The sequence below is a fragment of the Mirounga angustirostris genome, unplaced genomic scaffold, assembly GCF_029215605.1.
Source record: "Mirounga angustirostris isolate CCGP_5_RB_7025 unplaced genomic scaffold, mMirAng1.0.hap1 SCAF_4, whole genome shotgun sequence".
Lineage (NCBI taxonomy): Eukaryota > Metazoa > Chordata > Mammalia > Carnivora > Phocidae > Mirounga > Mirounga angustirostris.
Window position 1 is genome coordinate 161549195 of NW_026991712.1, and position 15112 is coordinate 161564306.

The 15112-nt window shown below is 48.0% G+C and overlaps 1 protein-coding gene across 19 annotated transcripts in view; it reads left to right on the forward strand.

Moving 5' to 3' along the window:
• The window catches only part of LOC123859782 (uncharacterized), a 169103-nt gene that overhangs the window by 48206 nt on the left and 105785 nt on the right, over positions 1-15112 (forward strand). For 13 of the 19 annotated variants that reach the window (XR_010411004.1, XR_010411005.1, XR_010411006.1 and 10 more), the window contains one exon: positions 483-599. Coding sequence is in view for 6 of the 19 variants with exons in the window: in XM_064589449.1 (XP_064445519.1) it covers positions 483-599 (117 nt within the window). In the remaining 13 variants the exon portion in view is untranslated. Of the gene's footprint in view, positions 1-482; positions 600-1570; positions 1861-6483; positions 12659-15112 lie in introns of those variants that run through there. The other 6 variants (XR_010411016.1, XR_010411008.1, XM_064589448.1 and 3 more) reach the window with 4 other exon arrangements.

Below are 15112 nucleotides of genomic sequence, written 5' to 3' on the forward strand. Positions count from 1 at the left end.
CACTTTATTGGTGGGTGATCCTTGTCATCTTCTGGGGTCCCCACATTTTTAGTCTAGTGCTCAGGCCTGGCCAGGGACTCAGTGTGCTCTGAGTTGGAGGGACTCTGCCTCTCAGCCAGTCACGCTGCCCACCCCCTCCAGTTCCTGATGCCCTGGACCAACACTTCTCCCCAGCTCCTCATTTTCCTCTCCTTTTGCCTATGACTGCTTGAGTGAATCAGAGCTGAAGATCAGAAGTCACAGTGAAGCTGTTCCCACTAAGGAGCTCTTAAGGCCCGCAGGCAGTCCCTCCCCTTGCCCCACCCTGCCCTGTTCACTTATTTATGACAAATTGCTGGAGGAAGAAGGGCCAATCAGCGTTTGGAGGGAAGAAGGGCAGGAGAGGATGACTCAGAGAATTTGCATGGGGGCAAAGTGAGGAGTATAAAACTTTATCATTTTTCTCAGCATAATATCTCTAGTCCAAATTCCTCTTGTTGCAGATGAGGTTTCTGAGGCCCAGAGGCATGAAGTGTCTTCTCAAACCCACCCGGCCAGTGAGGACCACACCAAGAACTGGAATCTCGGTCTTTGGTTCGAAGTCCAGCACAGTTTCCACGGTAGAACTTCTTTGGGTGCATTTATTTTGAAAACTGAAATGAGGTCTCTGTTTCAATTTGACAGCTTGGCATTTTTTTGGTCTGTCAACACTTTGATAAATTTAGAAGAAATGGATCTATTTTGGCACATCTGGGGACTAGCAAAAAGGATCAGGATTGCCACTGTGATGATCATGTCTTCACTCTGCCCCCTTGAAACAAAATGGCAGTTGACACGAACATTTTCAAGGACACCTGCTGTCTTTAATTTGTAATGGATTTCAACATCATTTGGCTGGGGGTAGAAGTTACTGTGGATATGCCTACACTGAATGTGACCTGTAGATCAGAGTCATTTTTCCTTCCGTAGGTGCATTGCTTGTTCTACTGTTGACCAGACAAGCAGAGGGGGTGGGTAAGACAGTCTGTATTCTGAGTGGTCGTTACTATCATTGCTATTTATGATGATGGGGAGGGAGGCATCTGGTGCTTAGTGTTTTGGGGGGACATGGCCAGAAGAAGCAGAGCGTGGGATGGTCCATATAAAGCCTGGTGTATCCTTTCCCATTCCTCTAGCCACTTCCCTCTCACCATCAAACTCAGGAGGACTAGAGATACCTGAGTGTCCCAGACCTGAAGAATCCACAGAGGGTGTACATAATCACTTCCGAAGAAGAGCCTTGGGGGCTGTCTCTGGGGGTCACTGTAGCAGACTCAGTGTATGTGGTTCTTGCAGGAGTTGGGGAGGGGATAGCAGGAGCCTGAGTTCAGTAGCCTGAGTGCTGGAGTATAGACCACTTTTGCTTTCAATCCTTTGTTATCCTCTGCATTCCTTTGCCTTATACCTCAATTCCCCATATCAAGGTAGCTTCTTAAAATTTTACTGCCTAGTGCTTATTATGTGTCAGGTACTATTCTTAATATTAGATATATTAACTCAATCTTCATAGTAACTTTACGAGGTGTGAACTGTTATTATCCCTATTTTACAGGTGAGGAAACTGAGGCACAGAGAGGTCAAATATTTTGCCCAAGGTCATACACGAAGTGAATGGCAGAGCTGAGACCCAAACTTGGCATTCTACCTCCAGAGTCTGTTCTTTGATCTACTATACTGCGTGCCAAACCAGTAAGGCACTGGATTTGGTTTTTCCTCTAGGTTCTGCCACTCAGATGAACCACCTTACCCTGCCCGTCTACCCATCCTTCCATCCATCCATGCACCGTTTCATTCAGCAAATATTTATTGAATACATCTGCTATGTGCCCACCATTGTGCCAGGTAACAGTGGGAGCAAAACCATACACAGTCCTTGCTGTCCCAGAGCTGGCAGACTTGGGGAGCAGATAGAGAGATCACATATTAACATACCAACTCACGGGTATTTAAAAGTGGACATCAGTGCTCTGGACAAAAGGGACACAGCTCTATGTGTCACAGCTCATAAGCCAGGGCTGTCAACCCAGGTCCCTGTGTCCCATTTCCCAGCCCTGACCCAGACCCTCGACCCCCATATGATGCAATTTCCTAAGCCTAATAGTTGCTGGGGGCTTCTACCAAATTCCCAGTGTAATGTCCAAAGCGTCTTCCTAACCTACCAATTTCCTGAGGTGGACAGCGTGTCAGGTGTGGCCAATTCTACCTGTGCAACCAGGACAATGAAGGCAAGAGGTTTTTTTTGCCTTTACTGCCCCCCCCCAGACCTTCCCTGCTTATTTGATTATAGATAGCATTATTTTCCTTCATCTTCAGCAATGGTCGAAGCCTTTTGGGGAGCATGGATCTCTTTGAGAGACTGACAAAAATTAAGAACATTTTTTTAGGAAAAAATGCCTCCCTGGATTTCTGAGCTACCCAATACTCAAAAGTAGCCCCAGATTTGTGTCTCAGATTTGGAAGATACTTTTTAAAGCTGAGTGGATTATAATGGCTGAATAGACAGGTGATACGCCCAGAAGTTCACTTCCTATTGAGATGTGGGTGCTTCATCTTCCTCACCCCAGCAGAATTCACTTGTATCTCATTACTCTCTTTCATCTTGAGCAGTGAGTGAAGCCTTTTTTTGGCCATGGCTGTCTTTGAGAGATTGACAAACACTAAAGGCCTCCTTTGAGAAAAATGCACATACTTTGAATAATTTGTGTGTAATCTCAAGGGGTTTATACCCCTCCTGTAGCTCATCTGTGGGTCCCAGGTGAAGAACTTCTAACCTGAAAGATGCCCTTTCTTAGTCTTTATGGCTTGTACTGCCTTTTGACATGACCTCTGAATGCTTAGGTATTATTCCTGTTCCAGCAGCTGGTCAGCATCTGGGGGAGTCCATGGTTTTCCCAGGAGGGGTTTCTAAGATGCCATTCAGGATGCCAGAGAGCAGCCCTAGAGATGGAGGTACCTGGTACTCCTCTAGGTTCCACTAGCTGGAGGTCCAAAGAACACAGGTGGTCAGCCTCATGGCTCCCAATGATAACTGCGCCCTCCCTTGCGCACCCACTGCTCTTGAGTGAGGCACCTAAGGCTCATCTCAATAATTCTCAGCAGGAAATCTAAGTGTGTAGTGCAGGGAAAACAAGTATGAGATACATGTACGACTTCTCCCGACCCAGTGTCCATGACAGATGTTGCTAATCAATCAGAGTTTTCTTTCCCATTGGGCCCAGATATGGTCTTATAATCTTTTCAAATAACAATTTTGGTAGATACCAGCAATCCATCAGAGTTGGCATGTAGGATGTAATGTATTTACCGTCCTGGATGTGGGGGGTGGGGGGGAATACAGGCTGGGCACTTGGTCTCTAGGCCCACCTCTGGCCAGTCTAGGGTCTCAGACCCGACATCCCAGCTGGTTTAGAGCTCCAGGCCTCTGGTGGTCTTGGAGAATCCTCAGACATCATCATCTGGTTGGCCAACCTACCCTGGGGCTGACTCAGAGTCTCTTTCTGTATTCCCCTGAATTAATTTACCCATTCCCCAGCTAAAATGTCTTCAGGCATTTAAAAAAACTCAGTAAGGGTGGGGCGCCTGGGTGTCTCAGTTGTTAAGCATCTACCTTCAGCTCAGGTCATGATCTCAGGGTCCTGGGATCGAGTCCCGCATCGGGGCTCCCTGCTTGGCGGGAAGCCTGCTTCTCCCTCTCCCACTCCTTCTGCTTATGTTCCTGCTCTTGCTATCTCTCTCTCTGTCAAATAAATAAAATCTTTTAAGAAAAATCAGTAAGGATGAAAATTTATATGTTTTATTAATGGTTGACTATCAACTTCTTGTCCCATAGTCAAAAGCTAGCCTTTTGTTTGTTTGTTTATATGAAAAAAATATAAAAATTTCTATGTCCATTTTATATCAACTGCATTTTTTTTTTCTTTTTGACCCCCTCTACCCCCTGCCTCTGGCAACCACCAATCTGTTCTCTGTCTCTATGAGCTTGGTTTTTGTTTTGTTTTTGATTTTTAGATTCCACATCCACATAGGTGAGATAATACAATATTTGTCTTTCTCTGACTTATTTCACTTAGCATAATGCCCTCTATTTCCATCCAGGTTGTTGCAAATGACAAGATTTCATTGCTTTTTATAGCTGAGTAACATTCCATTGTGCATATGTACCATAATTTCTTTGTCCGTTCATTCATCAGTGGACACTTAGGTTGCTTCCATATCTTGGCTGTTGTAAAAAATGCTGCGGTGAACCTGGGAGTGTGTGTATCTCTCTGAGTTAAGTGTTTTCATTTTCTTTGTATAAATACCCAAAAGTGGAATTACTGGATCATATGGTAGTTTTATTTTTAATTTTTTGAGGAACCTCCATACTGTTTTCCGTAATGGTCGCACCAGTTTGCATCCCCCCCAACAGGGCATGAGGGTTCCCTTTTCTCTAATTTCTCACCAACACTTATTATTTCTTGTCTTTTTAGTGATAGCCAAGTATGAGGTGGTATCTCACAGAGGTTTTGACTTACATTTCCCTGATGATGAATGAAGTTGGGCATCTTTTCATGTGTCTGTTGGCCATCTGTATATCTTCTTTGGAAAAATGTCTATTTAGATCTTCTGCCCATTTTTAATGGGATTATTTGTTTTTTTGCTGTTGAGTTGTTCAGCATCCTTTGTTCCCCGCCGCCCACCCCAGCCCCATGACAGAAACCTCAGGTTGAACATTTCATTACCTCTCTAGAAGTGTCAAGAATGTCCACATTCTTACAACTCCTGTAATCCATGCTCCATGCCTCTTCAAGCATACACACATCATATCGTCTCCTTTTTGAAATCCTTCAGTTCTTTAAAAGAGGAAATACACAGTTTTTTTTTAAAGTAGGCTCCATGCCCAGTGTGGGGCTTGACTTCATGACCCTGAGATCAAGAGTTGCATGCTCTACTGACTGGACCAGCCAGGTGCCCCCTTCCCCCTCCTTTTTTTTTTTTTTTTTTGGAAATCTGCATTTTTAACGATTACGTATACAGCCATTTACAGCCTGGCTCCAGCTTCTTTTCCAGTTTCACTCCTCACCATTCCCTGGTGCTCTGACAAATTCTTACAAGGCATCTTATCTTGATACTCTGGGCTTTCGCGAACATCCTCATCCTAGCTCATGCTGTTCTTTCTGTTTGGAATGCTTCCCCATGCCCACGCCAGCCCTTTTCTCTGCCTGCTGAACTCTTGCTCTTCTTTCAAGACCCTTCTCAAATGCTGTATGTATTGATGCATGTATTCATGCATGCTGCATGTCTGCTCCGTGAAACCCTCTCTGTCCCACGCTGGGTTTATGTTTCCATTGCCCCCTCCCTACTGAGCTCGCTATGCATATCTCTGTCCTGGTACATTTTACTCTGTCTAGTAATTGCTTGTTTACATGTGGGATAGTGTCAGATAGACCCCTGTGTGCTGGCACCCAACCCAAGACAAGACACAGAGCAGGGACCTTGTTTACATGCACTGCATGTGACTTGCAATGGGCGGAGACCCCCAGCCTTCTCTTCCTGTGCCCCAAGGCAGCATTTGCTCTATCACCCTATCTAGCCAAGGGAAAGCAGCCTTCGTCTTTTAAATGATGGCTTTCCTCCTCGCAGAAAGGGCATCTCATTGAAATTCACCAGGAAAGGGCAGTTTCTGACATGAGTCTCTTGGCTGGTCATAGATGCAGCTGCCAGCATCAGCGCTCCTGGAGGCAGAAGGGTTTTTGATCATGAACTGCAAGCATACCTTTTACCACTAAATTTAGACCCCTGGAGAAAAACAGCCTTTTCCCTTTCTCCAGTGGCCTCTCTCAGGCCCTCCTGGCTCCTCCCCGCACTTTTTTTTTTTTTTTTTTTGGTTCATGAAGCTGGGGAAGTGAGGGGGCTGGTGGTGGAATTGGGGGAGGGGGAGAAGCTTGCTCATCGTGGTTTGGGGAAGAGCTTGTTGGGTGGGAGGCGGATGGAAGCTTTCACTTAGAGCTCAGTCAGTGCAGGTGACTCTCATCTGTATTTTTTTAACAAAAGATTTATTTATTTATTTTAGAGAGAGAGAGAATGGGGGGAGGGGCAATGGGAGAGGGAGAGAGAATCTGAAGCAGACTGGTGCTGAGCGAGGAGCCCAACATGGGGCTCGATCTCATGACCCTGAGATCATGACCTGAGCCAAAATCAAGAGTTGGGTGCTCAACTGACTGAGACACCTAGACAGCCCTCTTATCTGTATCATTTGATAAACATGGATGATGGGCTCCTCAGTGAGCCCAAGGTGATCCAGAGGCTCAAGGCAAGATGGTGGCGTTGGAAATAACAATAAAAATAACATTAGTAAGAAGAATATATCACCATGTAGCCCAGACTCTGTGCTAGGCACTGCTTAAGTGCTTTTCATATATTAGCTTCTTTAGATTCTTAGCACAACCTTTTGTGATGGGTTTTATTATTATCCCCATTTTACAGATGAGAAAATAGAGGCCACAGAGAGATTATTACCTCATGCTGTTCCCTGGGTAAATGGGGAAACTAAGGCTGGCCCAGACACCACTGGAAGGAGGTCATGGAAGAGACTGTATTATGAGTATAAGAAGAGGAGCATTGGAAATTCCAAGGACATTCTGGCTGTAGCCTTGAGAGAATTATTTTACTTCTCCAAACTTATTCTTTCTTATCTAAACAGTAGGATAATTATGTCTTATTGGAAGCTTCAATGCAAGGATCAGGTGAACTCATATAAGTAAAATGCCTAGTGTATGATAGATAATCAATAAACAGAAGCTGTCATTATTAATTACCTAATTGCTCCCTCCTTTGTGCTCTTTCTGTTTCAGATGCTTCCCTTCCAGAGCCTTATCAGACTTTTTAATGATCTTATCATATATCTGTCTTGCTGTTGTACTCTGAGCCCCTCAAAGGCAATAGCCAGCTCTTACCCACTTCTGAGCTCTTTAGCTGACAGATGGGAGGTTCCATATGAAGGGTTGAAAGGAAGCTGTTTGCCCAAGTGGACAAGCTAATAAGTGCAAGAGCCCAGGTCCCTCCCCAAGATGCTATGCAGACTTGTATGATCAGTGATCCATGGTCAGGGAGGTGGGTGGTGGAAGACCCCAACCGCGGCCTGTGACTGCCTGTGTGGGGAGTTGCAGGTTGCTGGGGCATGGAGGAGGGAAAATGGGGATGGGAGTCAATGAGCTGTCCTGGGCCTGAGCTCACAGGCTCAGTAAAGAGGGCACTTATAGAAGATGGACAAGGCAGGGCCCAGTGAGCAGTGAGATGTGAAGGTTCACGAAAGGGAGGACTCCAGCTTGACTCCTAGGTTACCTTGGAATACAGGAGGGATATGAGAGTATGTGGATAGGAGGGGAGGATCATGAATTCGATTTTGAAATGCTCAAGGAGAGGAGTTCATAGGACAGGTCTCTAAGGGTCTCTAGCAGGCATTTGTCTGTAAGGAGTTGTGTGCAGGGTGCTGATATCTGCCACAACTTATGATCCTATGACATGGTTGTTCACTGAACTGGCAAAGTATAGCTCTAGAGTTGGATTGTAGGACTTGAATCCTGGCTCTATGGTAACTAGCTAGCTGTGTGTGACTTTGGGCATGTTACTTAACCTCTCTGGGTCTCAGTTTCATTTTCTGTAAAAATTTTCTGAAAAATTTTCTGTAAAAATTTTCTGGAAAAAATTCCATTTCTGTAAAAGGAGGATGATTGGAAATTACCTCCTAGCATGTTGTTATAAAGGTCAAATGAAATAAAATAAATCAATGAAGGAGCATAGTAAGAGCTCAATAAATGATGCTCATTGTTATTAGCTGTTCCTGCTGCCAGAATGCTGACCACCCCCCCTTGTCTTGGCACCTTCCTCCCTATTTCAGCCTTGCCCATCCCACCAGTACTAGATACTCAGCTACTCATCATAGGTACTCTAAACCTCTCCATTCTTCAGAGACCCCTGTTCCTTAAGCATCCCCTTCAACCCTTTGGGTAACTGACCAAGGAGAAGCAGAGAGTTGTCACTTGTGTTCCTCCAGTGAGAGGTCACTTGAGTTTTAATTGTATCTTCAGTGCCTTGACCCATGGGTGTGACTAATGGTGGGAATATTTGACAGGATGATAGGGTTAGGGCAGTTGTTTTGGAGGTAGAGAGATTTTTCTGGTGCTGGTCAGACCAACACATTCAGAAGTCATCTACTCTGTCTTCATGTATGAATATTGTTAATGAATATAAAGCTCAGACTGAGAGGGAATCTGGAAGTTCTCACTTGGGATTAAGTGGGGTTGGGGCACTTCATGCCCTTTCGATTGGGAGGTCTTCTGGCAAACTCTGCAATCCTCCCAGTAGGACCAGGATGCTCTGGGATTATTCCATCTCTCCCTCTGTTCTACTCCCAGCTTCCAGGAAGGCAGGGAAGTAGTGGACAACTGCCTGATGTATAACACATATCCAAAATGTGGAAAGGAAGGAGGAGAAAGCCATTACCCAAGGATTGGGAAGCCCATGTTTAAGTCCTGCTCCTACCTTTACCAGGTGTGTAGTCTTAGACAAGTAACTTCCCTTCTCTGAGTCTCAGTTGCCTATGAATGGGGTGGTTATACCGGAATCCTTTAGCAGACCAAACATTTAGACGAGTATGTTCCCTTGGCTATTGCAGAAATTGAAGCCCAGACTGCAAAGGGGCTTGCTCGAAGTCATGAAGCCAGAGTTTGGCTGCAAAACCAAGTCATGTGGTAGTGCTTAGTCAAGTGTTGCAAGAGGGTAAGGGATGGTGTTGTATTGGTATGGGACAGATCTAATTTACTTGCTTAGGCTCTCAGACCCATGGAAGGGAAGGAGACTCCCCCTCTGCTGAATCATTTACCGCTACATTTTCAAAGCCAGTGGGAATTCTTAGAGGAAGCTGTAAGGCCCAGAGACTTTGACAGTGTATATGTGCCTCAGGGGTCATCACAAAGCTCTGGTCACAAACAAGTTGCAGGCTGCCTTTGAAGCTCTTCCCAGTGACTCTGCAAAGTTTTAGGTCTCAACTCAGCTACAAAATGAATGAATTGCTCATCTCACCAGCACGGAGCACATTTGGGCCAGACTTCTTGGTCAGTTTTATGGGGCCAATACATCTGCAGAAGCACTTACCCGTCACTCTGCAGACGGAATGCATTATTTTGGAAAACTTTCTTTTCCCTTTTCCCCCCAAAACTTTTATTCCCTGGCAGAAATGGTTTATCAACGTCTTTAAAAAGCCGCTCAGATCTTCTTGGCAACCCCTGATACCATAAAAGAGTGGCAGTACGAATGCAAATGAATTGGAGGGCATTAAAAAACCCTCTTGCTTCGGCAGCTGAAGTGGAGAAGGGCCGGATGATGGATAGCACACGGCTTTCCGTTGAGCGATTTTGCTCCTTTTACGGCTGCCAATGGCTGATGTATTTCATCTTTTGTTTCCTTTCCTGCCGCTTAAGCAAGCACCCTCAGGCTGGGGCTATGTCCCCGGGCACCCACTTCATCTTGCCCCTCTGGGACAGCTTCAGCCAGCTGTTTTGCACTTACTGCCTGATTCAGGGAAGGCATGGGATGGCCCAGCTGGATGGGGCCCTGGGGGAGTGCCCCTCCTATAATTGCTGAGCTCAGGAGCAGAGACTGCTGAAGAGGTGGAAATCCTCCCCATGCCATTTTCTATTCCACCCGTGTTTACTGAGGCCCGCTGCATGTGCAACACTGTGCCAGGCACAGGGAGGACACCATGAAGTGGAGGACACAGCCCAGACTTCAATGATCTTTCCCTCCTGTTGGGAGGGAACTCACCCCCGAACAGCTACACACACATACATGCACATGGCTAAGGCTTGCAAGGCTTCCTGCACCCACTCTTACCCATGTGTGTTCGGGTACATGCTCACACTCACCTACATGTTAGCACAAATGTATATGGACACAGTCACCCACAGAGATGCAAGAGTACACACCCGGATGTGCCCAGAAACACGCAACCAAGCCCCACCAACTCTCAAACCCACAGGCACCTGCAAACATGCACAGACAAACACAAAAGTATTCTCCTGTACACCCACACATGAGGAAGTTAAAAGATAATACAGAACCATGTATGATCTGAAGCCAGAACGAGAGGGGAGATGAGAGAGGATTCAGGGGATGTCACTGAAGAAATAACGCTGATGTAGGAAGTTTGCCTTTGAGACTCATCTCAGTCTCCTACTATCTGTGTGACCTTGCTCAGTCTCAACCTCTCTGAGTCTCAGCTTCCTTATTTGATTTTTTTTTTTTAATTTGAGAGAGAGAGAGTATGTGTGAGCTGTGGGAGGGGCAGAGGAAGAGAATCTCAAGCAGACTCCCTGCTGAACACGGAGCCCAACGCAGAGCTAGATCTCACGACCCTGAGATCATGCATGACCTGAGCCAAAACCAAGAGTCAAACGCTTAACTGACTGAGCCACCCAGGGGGCCTGCAGCTTCCTTATTTGACATGAGGCCCCTCCAGATACCAGAGCCTATGATTTTGTGAAATCAGAAGTTCAGAAGTCAATGTGAGCTGATGTAATAATAGTTACAGTAATACCAATAATAGCTAATTATATTGAGCACTTACAGTGTGCTCTGCACTGTGTTAAGCACTTGGTATACATTATCTCTTTTAATCTCCACGGTAATCCTAAAAGATGAGTCCAGTTATTAGCTGTGTCTTACAGGTGTAGAAACCATAGTTCAGAGAGGTGAGGTTACAAGCCCAGGGTCACACAGCAAACAGTAGTAGAGTCGGTATTGGAACCCCCGCAGGTTGGCTCCAGGGCCCACACTTCTGGCTACACTGACAATGAGCTGAGTTGGACCAATGCTGGGAGATGAAGGATATACATTCCCTGCCCTTGAGGCCTCAGTTCAGTGGGGAGGACAATTGGCATGAAGTGTTGCTTGATGCTGGGGACCTTGGGTTCCTGGAGACCCACCTCCGTGTACTTGTGACAGCTCTCACTGGTGACTCCTGTGGGCCAGGGCAGCCCCACCTGGCCCTGGGGGTGTGCCCCTGGATGGGGTTTCTCTGGCTTGGGCGGGGACTGTGTATCCAGATAATGAGCTTCCAGTCAAGTTCAAGAGGCCAGAAGTCTTCTGGGAGCGTGTTGTGCCTGTTTCTGTGTCTCGAGTAAGGACACCCAGTGAGGTCCTCTGGCCTGGGCTGGGGCCTCTGTAGCTCATTATGATAGGTTTGAGCAAATTAGGATAAGAGCTTCCCTCCAGAGGATTGCAGCACTGTGCCAGGGCATGGCATGGAGCGTGCCATGGGTTGTGGTCCCCTCCTCATCTCTATATGTGGTAGCCCTGGTAGGGTCATAGGGAGGGAGAAGGCGCAGGCTGGGGAGATCAGAGGTCTTCACAGGGCTCCTTCCTGCAATGGGAGAAGGAAGGTGTAGGACCTTCGGTTGGTCTCTCAGGAGAGGGAATAGGGTGACCCTGGGGTGGGGTGTAGACATGGAGGAAGGGGCTAGAAGGAGCTGCCAAACCATAATAAAAGCATCTCAACAAAAATCGCTTGTCCAGATCACACATCCAGGGGCGAGTGGCAGGGGTGAAATTTGCATGCGGGTCTGTCTGACTCCAAAGGTTGGACACCAAACCATTGCACTCTGCTGCGTCCCCAGATCTGCTCTGAGGCCCTACTGTGTGCTCGTGGGACAGGGTGAGGCTATAGGACAGAGGAAGTCACAGGGTACCAAGACAGCTGCTGATACGAACAATGCAACATCAGCAACACACATGCGCACACGCAGAGCGAAGTGGGCAGGTTTCCTGACGGCACTTTGCAGATACACAATTTTCCCTTGGGCCTGACCTTCAGTTTTGCCTTCCTTGTGCTCTTGGCCTCCACTTAGTCCAGCTTAAGGCTGTGCCCTCCACGATGGCAGGGGCCTCTGTCCCCGGGCCTCAGGCACAGCCCAGCACTGGCAGCCATGTAGGGTCCCACCCCACGCTCTGTAGGGTCCCCTTGAACCCCCCACCTCCCCTGTAAATCCACACAACTCCAGCCTGTCTCTGCTCTCCCTGGCCCATGCCATCCTTATTTTCAAGGCCAGATGGTCTAGATCAATTCTGAGGGTCCTTCCAGAATCCCTTCCCCTCTCTTTCCATAGAAATCTCTTGCTCTCTGAAGGCCTAGGTTCTCTTTGACTGTTATAGGTCTTAATGAGGACCAACCACATGCCATGGGGACCCAAGACACAGGACCCCCCTCTCTTCCCTGAGCCACATGGGTAAATTTGTTCCATCCACCCTGGTGCTGGGGTGGGGACCCTCAGGGAAGGAAGGTATGGCTATGGTTGGGCCTCCTGCCTTGATCTTGGGGAACAGCCAGGTGCTGCTCCCTGAACAGACTCCGGGTGCTGGGGTCAGACCCCAGGGACCAGCCGAATCCTGCTTTGCACTTATGTGTTCAGGACAAAACCTGCCCAGACAAGGGGATACTGAAGCCAGGAGAGGGGAATGTGTTTGGCTAAGGTCAGATGGTGAGTTAGTGCCAGGACCAAAATCTGGCTCCTATTCTTTTTTTTTAAGGAAGAACTGCAGGTGATATGTGCTTGCAGTAATAAATGTAACCACTAAGGAAATAGAAAGTAAAAAGTGAAAGTTTCTCCATCCCTGTCTCTTATTCTACCTTCCAGAAACAACCAATATCAAAAGTGTGCTGTGCCCTTCCTTTTCTCTGCTCATGTGCACACACACACACACACACATCTACTCATCTATATACACATACACACCTAAAACAGAAGTTATTGTTTGTTCTTGCAAAAATAGGAGTGTACTAGACTTACTGTTCTGTGATGATAATGATTTTGTAGCCCTTAAAGTCTGGAAGGACCAAGCACTAGACCCAGGGAGCTTATGGTCAGGGTGACATGCCATGAAACACTGGAAGTCCCTCGATCACATTTATGTGTTCAAAGAAAGCAACATGGGCTTGGGGACCCTGCAGGTGGGGGCTGGATTTATACAGTGCAGGTGGTGTTAGGACAGGGGGGCAGGGGAGCTGGGTGAACAAAGGCTTCCCCGAGCTGACAAGGGAGCTGAGCCGAAGGCCTTGTGTCAGGGAGTGGGTGGGGGGTTGGGCTGGGAGAAGGCCTTGAATGCCAAGGAGAGGCAATGGCAAGTTATACAGGGCAGTGGGGAGCCCCTGGAAGACAAAAGTGGATGTGATGCTGCTGGGGGAAGGAAGACCTGTCTCCGTTGTGTGCCCATGCTCATGAGCACTTGTGGGCGCACCTGCCCCGGAGATGGGGTCTTGGGGACATGGGGTGGAGGGAGTAGGGGACTCTGGATCTGGAAGCCGCAGGTAGGGGTGATGTCAAGATTTGTTGGCTGCCCCTGGGACACTGAATCGAGTTTCCAGGGTTCTCAAAGGGGCAAAGCCAAGACTGCTAGTGCCCTCGGCCTGCCCACATTGTCCCTCCAGCCCCTGCCTCCCACTGCCACCTCTTCTGTCCTCTGAGAGCCTCTGTCCTCGCCAGCCTCATTCTCAGGGTTCCATGCGCACCCCCTGGGGGGGCGCAAATAGAGAGGTCAGAGGAGCCGCAGAAGAGCCAGAGGTTCCAGCTACTTCAAGGCTCCCTTTTGTCGTGGCAAATGGAGGTAAGGGACAAAGGGGAGCCTCAGACACTTCCCTAATGAGTTATTATGGAAGAGGTGGGAGGGGGCGAGGCAGGAGAGCTGACAGAGCAGGGGTGCAAGGGTAAAAATTTTAAGGTTTGGAGGATGTGAGGCTCTGGAGAAAGGCAGAGAAAAGAGGACAGGGGTTTTTTAAGAGTCTGCAGGGTTTGAACTGGGTCATGTTTACAGTGCTTTGAGAGATTCAAGTAAAGATTGGAATTCCTTTTTAATTGCCTTTGGCCGCCAGGCTGTGGTTTTGAATGTAGAGCCAAGGCAAGCCCGGGCCCACACGGGGCAGAGGAATTAACTTGGATTGCATAAGGAATACTTTCCCCTTCCCTTCTTCACACTTTGTTCTGAAAAGTGGATGCGTGTACACCTAATGCACACATTGTTAGTGAATTAATGATGGAATTTAGGATTCATGGTGTCAGAGACTGTAGAAAACATAATCGTGTCTCGGTTAAGGGAATAGAAACCAACTCTAGCTCAGTCATAAAGTGAGCTTTGCTCTAAGGAGGTTGAGTGTCTCCTGGAAGGAGGTAGCTGGTCCTCGGGAAAGGACCAGAACTGCCAGAGAGCCCTGCACCAGCATCTCTCTTGGTCTCTGCTCCTCGCTGCAAATCCTCCCATCTCTGTCTTACTGTTTTCCTTCTCTGCAGAGCAGCTTCTTCTGTTTCTCGGGTCCCCATGGCAGAGATCTCAGCTCCTGCTGCTCTGGGGGTAACATGGAACGATGCCAAATGCCTTGGAAGGAGCTGAATGTCCCTTGGCTCCAAATCCCAGTTTTTGGAGAATGACTCTCAATGGCCCTGGCAGGGTGACATCCCCCGCCCCCCCCAGCTCCCCAACACCAACTTGTGGCTGGAGGCGTGGAGGGCATGGTTGCTAGAGACCCACGCGGCTGCCGGAAGCCCCCAGCTGCAGCCTGGTGGCAGGCGGCAAAGAGCAGTTTTTAGAGACAGCCGGCTGGGCAGGCAACCCAGAAGCTGTTCTCAGCAGATATCTCTCCTTTTGAGTGCTTAATTACTATACCAATCCAAGAGTGACTATAAAAATCTGATTTTATCTGCACTTCAAGACAGAGCTAAGTCCCCTGTGTTTTATCAGCTGCTCTGAAGAGGACCCAGGAGGAAGGTGAAGAACAGAGGCTCTTTCTCTGGCTCCAGCCCTGCAGCTTCTCTCTCTTAGCTGTGGCTCACCCCACCCCGCCGGCCTGGGCCAGCTCTGCTCCCCACTGGGAGGGATTGAAGCCGAGTACCTTTGGGCCACTTGGAGTCCTGTTCCCCTTGTCTGTGCTCCTGGGCTCTGTTCTGGCTAACGGATCCCCGCTGGACCCCCAGCAAGGGAAACTACCTGGCCCTGAAGCTTGTCTGGGAACAGCTTTGCCCCTGCCGCTCCTTGCCTCTGATCAGCGACTGGACACTTATCCTGGGCC